The 19,226-nt window shown below is 39.6% G+C and overlaps 1 protein-coding gene and 1 long non-coding RNA gene across 3 annotated transcripts in view; one reads left to right on the top strand and one right to left on the bottom strand.

The window, feature by feature from the left end:
- The window catches only part of LOC147162745 (uncharacterized), a 44,808-nt gene that overhangs the window by 16,401 nt on the left and 9,181 nt on the right, over positions 1-19,226 (bottom strand). The window contains exon 5 of one of the 2 annotated variants that reach the window (XR_015097084.1): positions 16,799-17,369. The exons of the other annotated variant lie outside the window; for it this stretch is intronic. This is a non-coding gene — a long non-coding RNA (uncharacterized LOC147162745). Of the gene's footprint in view, positions 1-16,798; positions 17,370-19,226 lie in introns of those variants that run through there. 2 annotated transcript variants of the gene reach the window in all.
- On the top strand, positions 969-16,448 carry bmp4 (bone morphogenetic protein 4). The gene is made up of 4 exons (XM_086094832.1): positions 969-1,330; positions 7,021-7,143; positions 8,430-8,800; positions 15,114-16,448. The coding sequence occupies exons 3-4, from the start codon at positions 8,437-8,439 to the stop codon at positions 15,962-15,964; spliced, it is 1,215 nt and encodes a 404-aa protein (XP_085950958.1). The 5' UTR covers positions 969-1,330; positions 7,021-7,143; positions 8,430-8,436; the 3' UTR covers positions 15,965-16,448.

Genomic DNA, 19,226 nt, shown 5'->3' with positions numbered 1-19,226 from the left:
TTGGATGGACAGAAGAATGGATGGACACAGACAGACAGATGGACAGATTGGACACAAGGACAGATAGACAGAGACGAAAAGTTGTATGGCCGGATGTGCTGCACATTAAGTTGAATGAACCGCTGCAGAAACAGATTGCTGAATGACAGATGAGTGGATGAAAGAATACTGTGATGGATGGACAGCGGGTTCTTGGATGGACGGACAGACAACTGGACAGCCCGTTGGACTGATGGATAGATGACAGAAAGATGGATGATAAATTGCTCGATGGATGAATGGTTGCACAGATGAATTATTGGATGATTGGCCAACGGATGATGGATTTAATGGATGGAGGGACAGACATTTTTGAAGAGGCGAATAGATAAACAGACTACTGGATGCATGGATGGACGGACAAATACTCATGGTTGGACGGCTGGATTTGCCTACTGTTGAATAGATTGGCAGATGTAGAGATTGCTGGACGACATATGAGGGGATGAATGGATGAATGGATGACAGGACACATGGATGGATGGAGAAAGTAATAGACGGATGGCAGACTGTTGGATGAATAAATAGATGACTGGACAGCCAGATTGGAAGAAGTTTGTAAATATTGTTGAATGAGATTGTTGGAAAAAAAGATCATTTAGATGCACAGACTATTATTGGATAATTATTAATTGGATAATTGAAAGATGAAAGAAAGCAGTTTGTTAGATGGACAAATTAATGGACGGCTGGACATTCAGCTATAAAGATTTAAAAAATTACAAAAAAATAAATTGTACAAAGTTGATCATTATGTTTTGGACGATTAATATTAGAATCATATAGATCATATATCATATCACATGCTTATAGAGGAGGGGCAAGGGGGTGTCGTGATGATGGTGGGGTGGGGGTGTGGGAGGGGGGTTATTCAAGGTGTCTTGAGACAGATGAGGGAGAAGGTGGGAGTCGCACGGGAGAAGCGAGAGGACGAGGAGGAGGAGGAGGAGGAGAGGTGGGCAGGAAGGTTGAAATTGGGCGGATCCATAAAAAGTGCACGGGTCTTCGGATGCTGGCTCATTTCGGACACGTCCCTCCTGCGCACCGCCTCGTTCTCTCTTTTCCCGTCCCACCCCGCATCCATCCCAACCTTCGGCCGACGTGCGTGCGGCGCCGGCTGACCCGCGCGGAGCCCCTCGGAACACCTTTGGAAGGGATTTAATGAGCCACGAAGACGCCCGATTCCACTTTGAGGCGCAGTTTTTATATCCTTGTTGATCATTCCTGGACTTTATGACTGTATCGCGTCAATCTTGATACTTGCTTGTTTGGACCTGGACCTCTACTGATGGTGAGTCTCGCTCGTTATTTGACGCGTCCTCCGCGGTGAGGCGTTCACGGACCGAACCAACCTGTTGCTTTTGAGTGTTTTTGTAATGATTTTTTTTTTAGACTAGTGAAAACGCCCGATTTCACTTGTGAGTTGGGGATGCAAAGTGAACGTTTCGTATGACAACGTTTGAACGTGACGTTATCTGCCATTTTAAGTGACGAACAAACTCACCGGTGGCATTTTTTTACGCATGGATTTACGCTCGAATGACAACGAAACGTCATTAATTGTTCACATAAGTCGCGCACATTGCAAAGCTGTTGTGCAACATCTGTTCTTTGTGAGCAACACATGAGGGTTGTTACATTCTTCTACGTCACCAAATGTGGATGCATTTAAGAATCGTGGAGTGCGTGTGTGTGTGTGCGTGCGTGTGACTGTGTGTAAAATGTCTCAATTGAGTGGAGTGAGGACAAAGGACACACACTCACACATCCACACACATGCAGACACACACACATGATGACGTGTAAGCAAGTTGCAATAACAACCAGCATGGGTTAAACCTGTGCATTTGAGTTATATAAGAGTGGGTCGGTGCAGTAATGTGAAATAAGATGTTTATTTTCAGTTTATTTGAGTATTTTTTGTCTAAAATGGAAAGAACAGGAAAAAAGGAGTATATTACTTAGTCATACATACCCCCCCCCCCAGAAATATATTTTAACATGTTTTTCTTAGTCTTGCTTATATTATTTTGTTTGTTTATTGTTTATATATGTTTTGAAATGTTAGTGCATGTGTTAAATTATTTTGTATTTTTTTTAAACTCGCTAATTGTATTGTCTAGTTTGAGGAGCTTGTGTTAAATAAACTTTTCTATACATTTTTAAAAAATATATGTAACTCAAAACAAGTCTTTAATTGATTTGTTCTATTTTATAATTATTGCATGCCATCGTTGCTTGCTTTTTATTTTAGGTACAATTACATTTTTGGGGCTCTAAAATCTTGTTATGCAATTCAGCTTATAGTTTGGTTTTAGATCAGGGTTGGCAACCTTGATCATATTTTGTCACAAATTCTGTACGGCCCTCGGAGGACTTCATGAGAACCAAAATGGCCCCAGAAAGGCAAACTGAGCTTTCCGTAGCAACTTAAGCCAAAGCAACATAAAGACGGAACATTTTGTGCTATATTTTGCTCGTTAGCTGCTTATATCTGAAGGCTAATAAACAACAATAATAAACATCAAACCAAACAATGGCTGACTTTCTTGTAATGGCTTTGAAGTTTCCTTTTGATGGCAAACCAAAACTTTTTTCCTTTTGATGTCCAGTTGCTACTGAATAGAATAACAACAAAACCAAAGCGACATCAGCTAGCGCAGACGACAGTAGAAGTAGCCAATATTTGCGGCCGAATTCCAGCCCACTTCTGCTTCCGTGACTGTAAACCAATTAGTGACAACTGAAATGATAAAAATCAGGGGCTAGCGATTGGTCAGCTTGCCCCGCCAACCCATCCCCGCTAGTCAAATTCCTCAAGAAAGGCATTATCTCTGCTTTAGAGAGCCAGGCTTCTAATTGCGGCCTGCTCTTGGGTTTGTCGCCGCAAAATGTCCGCAGCTGGGCCATGTGTGCTGACGTCCTAAAAATAACAATACGGTAACACATAAGTCATAAAATGGCATAGAAGCCAAGCACCTAATGGTCTTTCATCATCACTATTTTGTTACTGTTACAAGATGTTCTTATGGTCGCTGTTTTCAATTCCCTGTAATGATGGGAGAGGCCCCCATCTCTCTCTCTCTCTCTCTCTCTCTCTCTCGCCCTGTACAATGAATGCTTGTTGTCACTGATGCACACACACACACACGTTATTCCCATACACACACACACACACCTCCCACCCCGTGGGTAATAGAGCTGATCATGTTCCGAACCGTCCTCGCTCGCTCTGTTCTCACAAACATGCAATGGCTGCCGTTTCCCGCCAGTGTGTGTGTGTGTGTGTGTCAGTACGCAACACCAACACTCACACAGGATTTAGTGTCATGACCGAGCAAGTCGAGGGTCGATGGCGGGTCAAAGGCAAACGAAAAAAAGTATCCTTGAATCTACAGTGGTACCTTGATTGACAAGTTTAATTCATTCCGTGAGCGAGCTTGTTAACTGCATTTATTTGTATATCAAATCGATATTTTCCATTGAAATGAATTGAAATGCCAGTCATCCGTTCCAGCCTCCCCCCGCAAAAATGTTTGTTTTTATTGAAAAACAGTAACGTTGTATTCTTTAAAAAACACGAGAATGTAAAGAAAAATGGTTTTCTAGTTATGATATCAACTGTGCACTAGAGCTCTGTCACTGTAATGTGGGCGTGGCCGAGTGAGTGACATCATGGACATTGCCAGTTAGATCAGATCTCAAAGGGATACTTGACTCATTGAGCCATTTTTAACAGTAAGAAGATAATAATTTGCCTATAATTAATGTGACAACTTCATTAATTGGCACAATTAAAAGATTTAAAAACTAACTTTGCAAGTTGCTGTCGACTGAAGATGACATCACCTGTGCTAACTGCTGAGGAAACAGGTAACGACCAATCATAGCTCAGTTTGTTGACCAAGCCCAGAAAACAGGTGAGCCGTGATTGGTCGTTACCTATATTCCTCAGCACAGGTGATGTCATCTTTCGTTGACAGCAACTTGCAAAATTAGTTTTTAAATCTTTTAATTGTGCATGACAATTAATGAAGTTGTCACAATTATACACAAAATATTATCTTCTTACTGTTGAAAGTATCCTTTTAAGTTTTGGCCTACTCAGCTGTTGTATTAGTGACAGTGAGTCTCCTTTTTTTTTCCCACTTTCACTGAAGCCAGCTCGTAAATCAAATTTTGGCTCGCAACATGAAGAAAACAATGTTTTCGACAAATTGGGATGCTCGTTAAGTCAACATACCACTATACATGCAAGAGCAGCAATGGGTATAATAAACGATGTTCGTAAAGAATTTCAGCGATGGTGCGACTTGGACGACAAATGTGAAATGACCTGAAAAAGATTCAATTACACGATTCCATCAATTTGCCGTGTCTTAAAGCAAAATGGAGTGCACTCTTGATGTGGTCTCAACTTCTATTCTGTAAAAAAGCTGGTAATAAATATATGAAAATATAACTGGATTAACATCTGAAAAACGTAAAAGTAAATACAATATATATATATATATATTTGTAAATACCATTTACAAAAAGTAAATTTATTTTTCTTTACGTTTCAGCTAAACTTAATATTCATTGGATATACAATTGAACTAGTAACAGAAGTTGAGGTTAAAAAAAATGGTGTGCACTGCTTGGCAGCTACCAGCAGAGGTGCTGTTTCAAGTACTTTCGAGTTTTGTCAAAAAAAAAAGGGGAGCTGGACGACATCAGCAAAGGGACTTTTTGTAGAAATGTTGTTTGTACTTAATTTTCCAAATAATTACAAATCTGAAATGATAAAAACAAAAAAAAACTAAAAACCTTCTACTAGAAATCTACATAAAATTGTCTGCAGCCAAGTCAGCATCTAAATTGCCTCATCTGGATAATTAAAGGCAACATTTGATGATGATGATGATGATGATGATGATGATGATGATGATGATGATGATGATGATGATGATGATGATGATGATGACGACAATAACAATAATTAAAATAAGTGGATTCCTGCTTGGTAAAAATATTGCTGTAAATCAAAATGTTGAAAATATTGAGATATTTCCTGCCATCTATTTTTTCCAATAGAGTTTTTAACCAATCAAATAATTGTTAACTTTCCTGTGTATAGTTTGGTTTAGGCTGTCACCTTTGTGCAAAAACAGAAAAAGAAAAAACAAACAGTTATAAAAAAGTGCTTGATTTTTCCATCCATCCATTTTCTTAACCGCTTGTCCTTACAAGGGTCGCGGGGGGCTGCAGCCTATCCCAGCTGGCTTCGGCAGTAGGCGGGGTACACCCTGAACTGCTTGCCAGCCAATCGCAGGGCACGCTTGATTTTTATTGAGTTTTTAGGTTTAGAATCTGTTTTTACACATTTATTTACCACTATTATTGACTTTGTGCAAGTAAAGACCAACAACATTTTTTTTTTAAATCGTCAAATTTGCATTCCTGGTTCATACACATATAGCCGACTTTTTTTCTATAAATGCATTTGGCTTCAGCATCCAAAATGGTGACAAAAACGTCATGAGAGTAACCTTTTACGATTGTGATTCAAGAGTGGTGCATTTAATGACCCCCCCCCCCAAAAAAAAAAGGACAAAAAAGAAACACACCCAACACTGCTTTCGTCCTCCGCGCCAGACGGTAAATCAAAACCAGTATTCCACCTTACGACATAGTTTCACGCGTGTTGCCTCACTTGACAAGTCTATTAATACCACCATTTTTCTCTCAGAATTCTGCTTCTAGAAGTGTCATGCTATTGATTAATTTCACAGCCTGGAGATTCATGTTTGATTTAGATGATGCCCATGATGAGTTTTCCAAACAGCACAGGATCATAGCAGTGTGAAATGATGTAAAAATAAGTGATTTGTTTGGTATAATGTGTTGTAGATATGTCAATTCTCTGCTGCACTGTAATGAGTCCTATATGAGGGTTCGATACCCCTTCAATACAGAATGGCTCAGTTGCTTTGGTACCCTTCAGAAACGTAGACGATTAAAATGGAATAAAATTCGGTACTAAAGGATTCTGTGTTTGGTCTGGAAGAGCTAATAAGGTTGAACGTGCTCATGTGGAAAAGCTTGAATCTAATTTTCACCCCAAATTTGTATTGTTCAGTTGAATTGGTGCCAGAACGGGTACCTGCCCGCAACCTTGTATAAACAGGACCCATGGTTTTATCTCTGCATTTCACAGTCAGCTATCTCGACTTGGCATATTTTCAATTGGAACAGGCCAACAGCTCAGCTTTGATGGATTTTCTTCATCTTGAGCTGTGCAATAACTGATAGAATTCAACATTTTATACTGTCGTTATTAAGCTTCAGATACAAATGATTCAGTTATTATATATATTTTTTTAATTTTTGTTTGAATTCGGCTTCAAACAGGAACATTAAGATTCGCAAAGCTAGTACTAACGTGAATTGTTTGCATTTTTATTTTGGCACGTTTTAATTTTTAATTAGCTTTATGAACAGGAACAGACAAAGCCGAAACATTGTAATTTTGTGCTTTTAAGCTTTAGACCTAGACGACTCAGTTTTGATGTATTTCTGATCATTAGCAATTGGAACAATGATAGCACATGGTACAAAGTAGAAAAGTTTTGCCTTTGACTCACTGTGGCCGCCCCTCACAGGAAAAAGCAAAAGTCACTTTTTATTCTTGTTTATTTGCAATTTACCAGAGGTGGCAAATCCAGGTACAGAAAGTTAAAAAACCTGCTACAGTTTGGCTTTAGCCCCTTGTGCTAGCTAGCTCCATAGCCGAACACCCGGGGAGCTAGCTAGGGAGCTTGCTAGCTAGCAGCTAGGGCTAAAGCCAAACTGTGGCAGGGTTTTTACTTTCTAGACCTGAATTTGCCACCTCTGAATTTAACAGATGCACACGGACATTTAAAAAAAAAATGCCATAAACGTCTGCAATTATGTGCTGTAATTAAGTTTATAAGTTCTTTGTGTGTGTGTCTCTTCCAGGAACAGGCTCACTCCTACGTTCTCCTGCAGCCGCCCAACGCCACCTAACATTTCCTGGAAGAACGTGTCCGCCGCCTGCTCCCAACAAACATGGACTGTTTTCCCATGCTTTATTTTCTCTCGGTAAGCAAGTGGCATGTGACTTTGTTAAAGTCGCACATTAAAATTTTATAAAAATCCATTTTTAGTTTGGCTAGTGGCAAGTAGTTGAAAGTACAAGAAGTGAAAACTGCTCCTGAGAATCCATCCAAAATCTGGATTCAGTCAATCAAAATTCTTACTTTTGAAGTATGTCAGCCAAAACCAAATGCAAGTCGTCTACTGTAAAACGGTCTCACGTACGGTAAACAACAAAAAACAATCCATTTTCTGTGGGTTGGCTGAGTTGAACTCCAGCAGTGTTACCCGCCCGCTAAGCCAGTCAGCCGCCGCCAACACTTTCTAAGATTATTTTCCTTAACTTTTGTAGAGAAACGTTGAAAACGCCGACCATCTTCAGCTCTTCAGTAGTGTTAATTATTTCATGAACAAAAACTAAAGGAAATGATCTTCGTCAACTAACATTTTTCACCGGACTGAATTGATATTTTTGTTGACTCATGAAGACTCATGAGACAAAAATGTGGTCCACTTAATAAAGACTGGACTAAAATCTATGGACATTTTAGTTCATGAACAAAGACGAGACAAAAATTCTATGATTTTGTAACAAAATTTTTAGTGGTGGTTGTTTATAATGTAACATTAATCCAAAGGCTATAATATTCCGACAATAACGTTAATCTGACCACTAACTAATGCTGGCTAATTTACTAGCTCGTAGCATGGAGCCATAGTAGCCACTTAAGATACAGAAATTGTGTGTGAAGTTGTTTATCAACGAAAATGTGAGATCAAATTAAATTGATTTTATGTAAAATAGTTTTAGATCAGATGGAAATTTTCAATGTAAAAGGGTCAAATGAATGTCCTGACTAAAATTAGACTAAAACGTTGACAGTTTTTGTTGACTAAAACAAGATGAATATTATGTTTTCTTGGACTGAAATAACGACTAAAATGCTCGACTTGTAATCAACTAAAAGTTGAATAAATAAACAAAATAAACACGACTCTTCAGCCTGCCCAATACCAATCTTCAACCCAATCTACTGAGCCAAATAATGAACCCGACCTTGGGTAGAAGTAGAAGTATCCCAACCCCCAAAATTTGAAAACAATCGAAAATTAGATTTGATCTTACCTTTGAAGTATGTCACAAAGATCAAATGCAAGTGATATGAGAGGGCCTTCTTTACTGTAAACAAGCCAGACTGGATCATTCAAGCCAATTAAGTGGGCGGTTATGAAGTCCTGTCTCCGGGCGGGTCAAAGTTCAATTTCTAATCTTGTAACCTGTGTCCCGTCAGAGACATCATGATTCCTGGTAATCGAATGCTGATGGTCCTTTTTATATGCCAAGTCCTGCTGGGAGAGAGCAACCATGCCAGTCTGATACCTGAAGAAGGAAAAAAGAAAGTGCCGGGCCTGCAGGGGCGTTCGGACGCTCAGAGCCATGAACTGCTGCGGGACTTCGAGGCCACCCTGCTGCACATGTTCGGCCTCAAGAGGCGGCCCCGGCCCAGCCGCTCGGCCGCCGCCGTGCCGCGATACCTGCTGGACCTGTATCGGCTGCAGTCCGGCGAGGGAGAGGAGTTCGGGGGCGGCGACGGAATCGCCTTCGAGTACCCGGAAAGGTCGGCAAGCCGAGCCAACACTGTGAGGGGCTTCCACCATGAGGGTAAGGATGGTTGTGGAATGTGTAGTTGGGATTTCCTCAGCGTTGGCTAGCTCTCTGTAGCGTTAGCGTCAGGGGAGTAATTCAAAAAAAAAGAGAGAGAAAAAAGGAAAAAAAATGGGAAAAAAATGTTTTTAAAAAATTAATTTAATTCAATTATTTAAATTAAATTATTATTAAATTAATAAATTAAATGTAATTTAATTAATTAATTGAAATTAATATAAAAAAAATAAAATTTGGAAGATGACAGCTCCACCTGCTTCACAAAGCTTTTTCAGGATGTGATCATCAAACGATGCGTGACAAGCTCCAAAAATCCGCTAGAAAAACTCAACAGCCTCCTGGAATAAAGTTACTGTAAAGCTTAAGGAAAAAGCATATCACCTTCATATTATCCATCTTTTACGGCAAACCACTCCCAGCAAAGAGCAGCATTCCGTCTTAAAAGGAAATGGGCTCGGCATCACCTTAAATGTATAGTTTTGTGCTCCATTTCTTAATTTTTTTAAAGTATCTCCAAATTGAGCTTTTTTTAAAAACTTTTTCAGACCAAAAAGTTATTTTGTGCATTTTTGGTATAAAGACAAAAAAAATGTGTTTCATTTGTTCGTCTTTACCTCAAGGTTCGGTCTGCTTTAAATATTTCATTTTGTTTTAACGTAACAGGGTCAATATAACTATTAAGTGTGTTTTGTGTCCTTATCAGGATTACTCAGTCATCATGAGAATGTAGCAGAATACTGAAACTCCGAGTTCTTATCATAAGTGGCTAAACGTTTGCACACATACCAGTGCAATGATCAGGCTCTTAAAATGTGTTTCTTCGTTTTTATACAACTCTTTTTCATTGAATTTTGGTGATTTTGGCTTTTCCCACACACTGCTCTGCTATGACACATCGTTTTATTGTCCATGCCAAGTTATTTAATAAAAACAAGTGATTTTGATCATTAATTCTATTTGTATAATCCCTGGAATTGCAGTCCACCCTGTCATTATGGGAGAACTGCCCTTTTAAGAAACCCTCTTATCTTTACAGTGACATTTTGTCATTCTGCAGTGGAGGCTGGTTTTATAAGTGAAGGTCTACCGTGTGTTCATTAAATGCTAACATTAGCCAGAAATGTCCATACTGTCATTGTCAACCCTGTCGCAAGCTCACTTATTTTGATTTGTGTATGTTCAATGCCCAGTTAATTAATTCAAAAAGAGGGTGGGAGCCTAACAAATATGCATCCCCAACAACATAACATCGACTTAATACTTTTTATTTTATTTTATTTAAAAAATGTTGGTGACAAGATTAAGTCACAAAGGAACCTTATGGTAAAAATGAGTACTCATGAATAATAGTACATTTAAGTTGATACTGTAAGAGCGGTTGCCACCTAAAATATGTGGGGGGAAAATTCATTCAAAATTGAACTTAAAAGTCTCCAAACATTCCCTGACTAGTTGCAAAATCATTTTAGTATCTCCAAATCTTGTGATGTATTATTTTTAACCCGACAAAACAAACTTTCAGCTGTTTTCTGTTCACTGCCTAGCAACAAGATTTGTTGGCCTTTGTTTTGATGCTCAGTTAAAAATAAATAAAAATAAATAAATTAAATAAATTAAAAAATTACAATTGTAAATGAAAGGTAAGGGTATATAATATAGTGGCCGAAGGAATGCTCAAGTGGGGCCTAAAATGTGCGCAACCTGACATTAACCTCAAATTGATCTGAAAAAATCATCAAACGCTGCAAAATATTTTTGGCATCGCCTTTTTTGTTTTCTTTAAACCCGAGAAATACAAATAAAATACACAAAAATGTAATTTCTTTGTATGTTTGGAGTTTTTTTTGGATGAAAGAAAAACAAATTCAGGCGTGCTTTCTATTCCATAGCGACAAGATTTGTTCGTATCCATTTCAAGGTGCCGTCGCTGGAAAAAAAAAAGAAGAAAAAAAGTCATCACGATTGTAAAAATAAATCTGGTCAAGAAAGCAAGACAGTTTGCTGAAAGTATGCTCGAGTGCCGCCTAAAATATGCGCAAAAGATTAACCCCCAACCTGGCATTCTCCCAGATTTGAATGTGAAAGTAAGCAAATACTGCCTGATGAGCTGTGAAAACCTGCTTGAAAAACTCAAGAGCCACATTGGACTAACGGTTTTAGTTAACAGCTTTAGCAAAAAGTCTACCTTCATATTACCGACGTCTACGTCTAACCGCATCCTGCAAGGGAGCAACTTGGAAAACTGGACTGCAGCTCCCCAGTCTTGTGGCGCTGGACCATTTTTTTTCTTGAAAAAAAAAAAAAAGGACCTTCCTCAACGTGCAATTATCTTTAATGCTACTCTGCCGCGTTCTAAATAAAGACAGCCACTGCTAACAATGTGGGTGCCCGAGAGCGGAGGGATGGAAAAAAGTGCCTCAGAGGCCCGTGCGACGCAGGGGGACGGGACGTAGTTGCAGTGACCGAGGCGGGCGGCTTTCGATTAATGGTGAAGGAACTCGTGGTTGACTGAGCTGCTGGAGGTAAACTGTGGTCGGAAAGCTTTAAACAAGTCTGGTAAATCCTTAAGGGTCAAGGAACGAATGAAACCAGAGGGGAGACAAGTGTGTTGAACTTAGAAACCTTCGTTTTACTTTGAAGTCCAAGGGAACAAGCGTGAAAGTAAAAAAAATTAAATAAAAAAATAACAGCAATCAGTGTTCAAATTATAAGACAGTTGGTTGACAGTGTGCTTGAATGTGCTCTTCATTGATTTGTTTTAGGGTTCAATCAGCTTAAAAAGGTCACATATTTGTTATAAACTTGCACGTGAGAACACCTCTGAAGTTCTCCAGAAATGTAATTATATGTTTTCATGGGACAACGCTGAAGAGATGACACTTTGACACAATGAAAAGTAGTGCACAGCTTATGTAAGTATAAAATTTATTGTTCTATCAAAATAACTCAAAAATACTGCCATTTATAGCAAAACCCCAGGCAACAAAAGTGAGTAAAAATGTCCAAATGGAGTACAGTTAGTCCTTTTCCCTCCCCAATGTCATGTCACTTGTTAGTGAGATAGAAATGTGGCCTACTTTTGGGCTACTCCATGTACGTAAAGTAAGCAAATCTCCTTGCTTAAATGTGGCAGGTATAATTTAGCTACAGAAAACAATCAGGTTTATATAATGTTTAGTTTTAAATGAAATTGAATTTGAAGTTCAATGGATGTCTTAATCAATTTGCTCCCAAAAACGTATAAATACGTTCTATTTTAAACGTTTCAGTTGTCCCAAAGACATATTTATACGTATTGTTTTGTTATGCTAGAGCATACAGAAGGCTTTGATGCAGCCTCTCAACTGCACAAAACGGTTGAAACAATGGTAATTATTACAAAAACGACCAGCAGGTGGCAGCAGAGTATACCAGGGCCATGTTGCAAAAAAACTGTTTCCCCCCCACGGTTTTAAACAGACTTGTGATTAATAATGAAACTTAGCTATATTCTAATTGCTGAAAAATTGAAAAAAAATAGAAATATACTTTTCTTCTCCTCATGAAAGAAGAGACTGTTTCTTTTGGTAAGTTCCATGTTTTTATAACAATAGAACACAATATTCTGTGGGCCTTGCAAAATCAGTCAAAATCCAGCCAGGAGCGAAGGGGGTTGCTTCAGTGAAAATGGATGGGAGTGAATGAATTAATAGTCAGGTGGAAGTGGCTGTATGTGATGTAATGTGTATGTTAGAAGAGTTTCTACTGCCCGGTCTAAGAATGTATGTGTTTTTTAAGGCTCTAAACTATGTTAATATAATGCTTAGAGTTCATTTGATTGGGAGTACCTGTACTCATTTTCAGGTCTCCGTCATTTTGCGATTCACTTGACATTTACCTTTTTCATTCATCCGCCTCTGAGAACATCCGACTCAGCTGACTTAAAAATAATAATAATAATACATTGACAAATATATCTCAAGCGAACAACCGGCGCTAATCAGAACCACAGCGGGTTTTAATAATCAGAACCACCTGGGCAAGATTAGGCTCTGGGTGCGAAATAACAGGAGTGGATTGTGCAGGAAAATAGTAGACGCAACATTCCTTCCCCGCCCGCACCTCAACAATGGCGATCTCGCCAGATTTCTGCAGCGTTAGCGCGCAACAGGGAGCCTCCACTGTGTTTATCCTGTCGCTGTGGTACGTTAATCACCACGCCCCTCGGGAAGTGCTCGGAGAAAGGCAAACGAGTCCACGAGATACTTTGGGAAAAGACGTACAGTCGTTAGCTTGACTTGCAAGTTTCATTCATTTCGGTGGCCAAGCTTGTAACGAAGTTATTTGCATGTTCAATCAAGTTTCCCCTTTGAAATGATCTGAATTTGATTCGCAACATGCACTTGGAAATGTTAAAAGCTGATGGAATACAATCCACAGATGTTAGCAGACGTTGCTTCTTGTACTCATTTTAATGTGCATTGTTGCCACCTAGAGGTGTGGAGTGGAACATCATCAAAACTGGCGTTGGAATGGTTTTGTTTTATAATCCAGACTGTTCCACAAACTGACACCTTGAGTTGAAATACATTGTTCTTTTTGTTTTGTTCTGTATTTAGGTTTGGCAAAAATTTCTGTTCCTCTTAATTTGTACCCACTTTCCCTTGTTTTGAATTTGATTTGCATGTTAATTGGTAAGATTCCATGATGGGATTTATACCATATATTCCATCAATTCATTAAATTTTAAAGTTTCAAGTTGTATGAATATTGGATTAGTGTGATCTCTGTATCCACAACCGAAAACGACACAAATAGCCCGTTTCTGTAAAAGAAAAATGGGTTCAGTGTAGGTTTTGGCTGCACACCCCCGCACTTCAATGCAATAGGCCATATGCGCTTTCCATGTTAAATGTTCATATGTTCAATGGTTCACGTTCACATTTTCAAGTGCTTTCTGGGTTATTTCTTGAACTTCCGGCACAGAAGTTTGCAGGCAGTGCTATTTCTTCTTTGGCGGCTGTCAATAACTTTTCAATGTACAAGACCAACACAGAGAGGATTAGCGTTAATGCTAACTTTGGAACGTTGTAACTTCAAAAATGTTCATAGCTGCCTATAGATTCAGGCCCAGAGTGAGTAATCTACAAATTGTGGTGAATTCCCGCTGGGCCAGGGTGCTATATGGGCTACAGCCCGCCGATCCATTTTGAAATCTGCAAATATAGTGCATCCACGATTACTATGACTTATCGTACAAATGTACTACTACCATGCAAAGACAGGCAGATACAGAGAAACAACAACACTGTAACTATATTAAACCCTGCCTGCACAAAATAACACATTAAAAGGCATAACACTAGGGCTGGGTTTAAAAAAAATAATCGAATAATCGATATCAAATCGATTTTTCTTTTCGAGGTGCATATCAATTCATAAAACCATGAATCAATAATTTTACTATCGAATTTTCTCAAACATTTTTACGAAAATCGATTTTTAAAGGCCACATTTTTTCGTATCTTACTGTTTTCCAGAAATTGACTGTTCACATAAATGTCAAAGTATTTTGTTACATTTATGAAACACCTGATTTATTGTACTTTACAACAATTCTGAATCTTTTTAATTTATATTCACAAATATTGAATTAGAATTATGAAAATATTTTTATCTCATCCTTGCTGATGTCAATGTTTGTGTCACACTTAAGTGATTATAACACGTTACTTTCATGAATAAACAAAATCATTTAACCAGTTATTGCCGACGCAAAATTTTATTTGGAATTTAATGTTTGTAGAGCTTTTATCATGTCCTTAATATTTAAGAAAAATTTATGTTCCATAATTAATCAATATCGGATTGAATTGAAGTGAATCAAATCAAATCGGGGAAGAAAAAAAAAGGAAATTGAATCGAAATGAACTCGTGAATCGAAATTTAATCGATTGAGGAAATTTGAATTGATACCCAGCCCTACATAACACGGTCACAAGTGTTACTTGTAATGGAAACAAAGCATTATGGGAAATCCTCGTCCTTACTTTGGCCTTGTGCCGATCTTTAAGTTAGCGTAAGTCCGCTAAGTAGTGCACCGAAAGGGGTGTGAATAGTTTTCAAAATAAAATTACTAAGAGGAAGTGCAGTGTTACTTGATTTAATCTTGCTGTTTTAACAGTGTTTTTTACAATAAGGCCAACCCCGAATACTCGTTTTCAATAAAAAAAAATAAAATAAAGATTTTTGTTCCAGTTTTTCCAGGATCACCGTGGTAGCGGGAGTCGACTTTAAATTATTCTAAAACTTTCATCTTGTTCCCTTTCAGAGCACATGGAGAGAGTGCACGAGTTGGATGCCGGTGAGGCCACGCCCTTACGTTTCCTGTTCAACCTCAGCAGCATTCCGGAGGACGAGCTGCTCTCCTCGGCCGAACTGCGCCTCTACCGACATCAGATAGCCGAGGCGGTCGGCGACGACAACGACAAGACGGGCCTCCATCGGATCAACGTGTACGAGGTGCTGAAGGCGCCGCGGCCCAGCCAGCTCATCACGCAGCTCCTGGACACGCGGCTGGTACGGCACAACACGTCGCGCTGGGAGAGCTTCGACGTCAGCCCCGCCGTGCTGCGCTGGACTCGCGAGCGCCACCCCAACCACGGACTGGCCGTCGAGGTCCTGCACCTGGACGAGACGCCGCGCCACCGGGGCGAGCACGTCCGCGTCAGCCGCTCGCTCCACCAGGAGCCCGGCGAGGACTGGGAGCAGCTGCGCCCCCTCTTGGTGACGTTCGGTCATGACGGCAAAGGTCACCCGTTGACCAAGCGGACCAAGCGCAGCCCCAAGCAGCGGGGACGCAAACGCAACCGCAACTGCCGGCGTCACGCGCTCTACGTCGACTTCAGCGACGTGGGCTGGAATGACTGGATAGTGGCGCCCCCTGGCTACCAGGCCTATTACTGCCACGGGGAGTGTCCCTTCCCGCTGGCGGACCACCTCAACTCCACCAACCACGCCATTGTTCAAACACTCGTGAACTCTGTGAACAACAACATTCCCAAAGCCTGCTGCGTGCCCACGGAGCTCAGCGCCATCTCCATGCTCTACCTGGATGAAAACGACAAGGTGGTGCTGAAAAACTACCAGGAAATGGTGGTGGAGGGCTGCGGCTGCCGCTAAAGCGCAAGCTAACCTGGACTTGGACAAAACAAATCTCTACAAGGTCTCTTAAAAAAAAGAAAAAAATCACTTGGACGCTTATTTATAACTTTTACGTTGAGGTGTACGTTTGTCTCACTTTTTTTGTTTCTTTGATAATATGATCATATATTTTGACAAAATATATATATATTTATATCGACATTTTAAAAAATAAATTGAGTCCTTATTTTAAACATTGAAAAAAAAAAAGCTGTACAACTTTTCATCATGTACATTAGATTGTATACGTTTTTTATTGATAAAATAGTAAAGATGAAAAAAAGAATCTATGGAGTTTATTTACTGGCAATATTTATTGCTTATATATATATTATACACCCTTTTCAATAATTCACATTTTACAAATTCCTATGTTTTCTTCCCTTATTTAACTCAATTTCAAAGACAGTAGCAGGCCTTTAGTTAGGCTCCCTATTGTTCTCCCATTTCACCTAAATGTCAATTAGGCTAACATGTGCTGGGACAATCGCTAATCCAATTGCAAGCAGGCCGCGGGTGAGGGTGAGCCTATTGTCCCCCCCCCCCCCCCCCTACTCCCCTTCCTACCCCACGTCCCCACGTTAGGGACATGATTGCGGACGATGTGTCCCGGGCTGACGTGATCCTCTGAAGAATCAAAAGGTTAGACGCTCTGTCTCCTGCCTTTGTCTCGTGCCGGCAACAGCAAAGACGCCTGTCTCCAACCTGTGCCCCCGCCACACAATGGGCCTCGACATGACTTATTTACAAGCCGACGGCTGGCCCAAATTATATGATAATGTTTGCAGAGAGCAGCTCCTTTGAACTGCTGCTGGAAAGGGGGGCTAATGGGGTTGGGGTGGTGGAGGGGGGTGGGGGGGCATTGCCGGCAGCTCTGCATTGTTTTGAAGCGGGTCGTGTACATCATGTCATCGGCCACCGCTGCACTTTGTTTTGATCACAAACCATTCATTGAAATGCGTGAGAATTCCAATACTCAATACTTTTTACAGAAATGTTTTAACTACATTTGCATAATTACATTAATAATGTTGGCAAGTTTTATATTGAACACACTAACGGATCATGTGACAGAGAGAGGAGAAAAAATGTACAGTAGAGTATTTACAAATATATACAAATTTATAAAAAATTTAATAAAAAAAGATAAATGGATTGCTTTTTATATAGCGCTTTATCTCCACCATATGATGCCCAAAACTGAACAAAATTTCACATTCACGCACACATCCATACACCGGTGGTCGGGTGCCGCCATGCAAATCGAAGTTCAGTGTCTTGCTCAAGGACACTTCGGCGTAGTCACAAGGGCTAAGGATCGAACCCACAACTTCACAGTTGGAAGACGACCACTCTACCACTGAGCCGTGCCGCTCCCCTGACTCTGTGAATTAAAATACGAAAATATGAGCGGCTGAAATGCAAATAAAACGTAAGGAAGTCCTGGTATTATTGCAGTGAAAAGTGACCGGTAATCACTCCAAAATGTATGATTTTAAGTTTATTTTTTTGTTTTTTTTTGCTGAAATGGGATACAAATATAAACTCACAAGATATGTTAATACTCCATGCTTTTCATTAGACAACAACGATATCTTAATGTGAACACATACCACTGCCCAAGAAAAGCAGAACTCTCGATTTCTGCATAAATTGGCCATAAAAACGGAACGTGATCTTCAAGTTACAGCAATAGAGAAACGTACTGGTCTTAAATAAATCCCACGCAAATAATTATGGTTTCATTTTATTTTAGCAGTGTGAAAAAAAAAAAAGTTTGTGGTCCCAGGACTAATGACTTCTGCAAGAGCTAATTGGCGGCAGGAGTCAGCCAACCTCGAGTCGAATCAATGTGACAAGATGGCGGAGGTGTTGGTTCAAGCTGTCCCACCCGATAAACGCAAACCTCAGTTTGCGATGCTCAATAAGCATTGTCTGTTGTACACCGTTGCAAAACAGCTCTCACAAGTGTCTCTGTCAATGGGTAAAGTTCAACAGTTTAGCTACTGACGCTAGGAGTGGCTGTCGTGCAAAGACGAGTGACTGCGCAGAAGACAAGGAGATCGCAGTGCGTGGAGGAAGATTCTAAATGATCGTTTCTCTAAAAAATTCAACCAACAGCAACTTAACAGTATGAGATGAATGCATAACTAAAGTGAAATCTATGTGCTTAAAAAAAAAAAAAAAGATTGCAAGATTATACTCAATGAGATCTTATCTATCACGTTATTGTCAAATTTAGTTAATACTTGACGAACTGTCGATGGGCTAAAGTCTCAAGCTCATTGAGCTAGCTTAGTTTCACAGTTCGCACAGCTAGCTTACCCGCGCCGGACAGATGATTTCTTATCTTCGAGTTTTAAACGGTTAATGTTGCTCTTTTCTTTTTCTTTGTTTCATCAAAAATATAATAAACACATAAAATTCATCTTTGTCAAAGCAGATTTCCAAAGTAAACAGAATGCTTTGTCAAGTCATGGAGAAAAGTCAATCAAAGTCAAGTCGATTTTTTCATACATTTTTTGCCAAAGCAAGTCGTAAAATTTGCGACTCCAACTCAGCATGGCGGAGGTTGGCATCGTGGTTTGTGATCGCTTTGTTACTTCAGGGCCTGGACTGGATCGACAACTGAACCTTTCTCAGTTGTACATAACATCTGATTGCCAATTGAAGATTGGCAGAAGACACAGTAAGTGATGCAGCAGGCCGGTAACCAAAGGACAGAAATAAATCAACAACCTGAATGACTTCAGCAGAAGAAAGTACACCTTAAAGTGGCCAACACAAAGTCCTGATCTTAATTTACATGCCGCAGGACCTCAAGAGAGCAATTTACACCAGACGTCCCATCGATATTGCTGAACTGAGAACGTTTTGTCAAATGTAATGGTTCAACATTCTTTCGGATTGGTTGTGCAGGTTGGATTTGCAACTACGAGGCTCAAATCCAAAGATACATAGACTTTTTCCACCCAGCATCGTGAATGTTTTCAACATTGAGTGTCTAATAAAAACATAAAAACATAATTGTTTTTGTGGTATGATGCCAAGCAGACAGTATTTTTTTTCTTGTGGCAACTTATTGTATATTAGATGACATTTTATGATGAATTTACATCACATACGTTTTGATGGTGCACGTTTTGTACATGTTAAAAATATATTTTTGTCGAAAAGCAAAAAAATATGTTGAGTTATACGTAAAAATATAAACGTAAATTTGAAGCATGAAAATCATGTA

The sequence above is a fragment of the Leptonotus elevatus genome, chromosome 14 (genome assembly GCF_054856555.1).
Source record: "Leptonotus elevatus isolate MCC_2025b chromosome 14, RoL_Lele_1.0, whole genome shotgun sequence".
Classification (NCBI taxonomy): domain Eukaryota; kingdom Metazoa; phylum Chordata; class Actinopteri; order Syngnathiformes; family Syngnathidae; genus Leptonotus; species Leptonotus elevatus.
Note: the sequence above shows the minus strand (reverse complement) of the source record. Positions and strands in the feature narration are given on the sequence as shown.

Bases quoted from the DNA above. Each gene is read 5' to 3' on its own strand.
- bmp4 (XM_086094832.1), top strand. From the start codon at position 8,437: ATGATTCCTGGTAATCGAATGCTGATGGTCCTTTTTATATGCCAAGTC. The intron at 8,801-15,113 runs GTAAGGATGGTT...GTTCCCTTTCAG, and splicing joins GAGGGGCTTCCACCATGAGG to AGCACATGGAGAGAGTGCAC.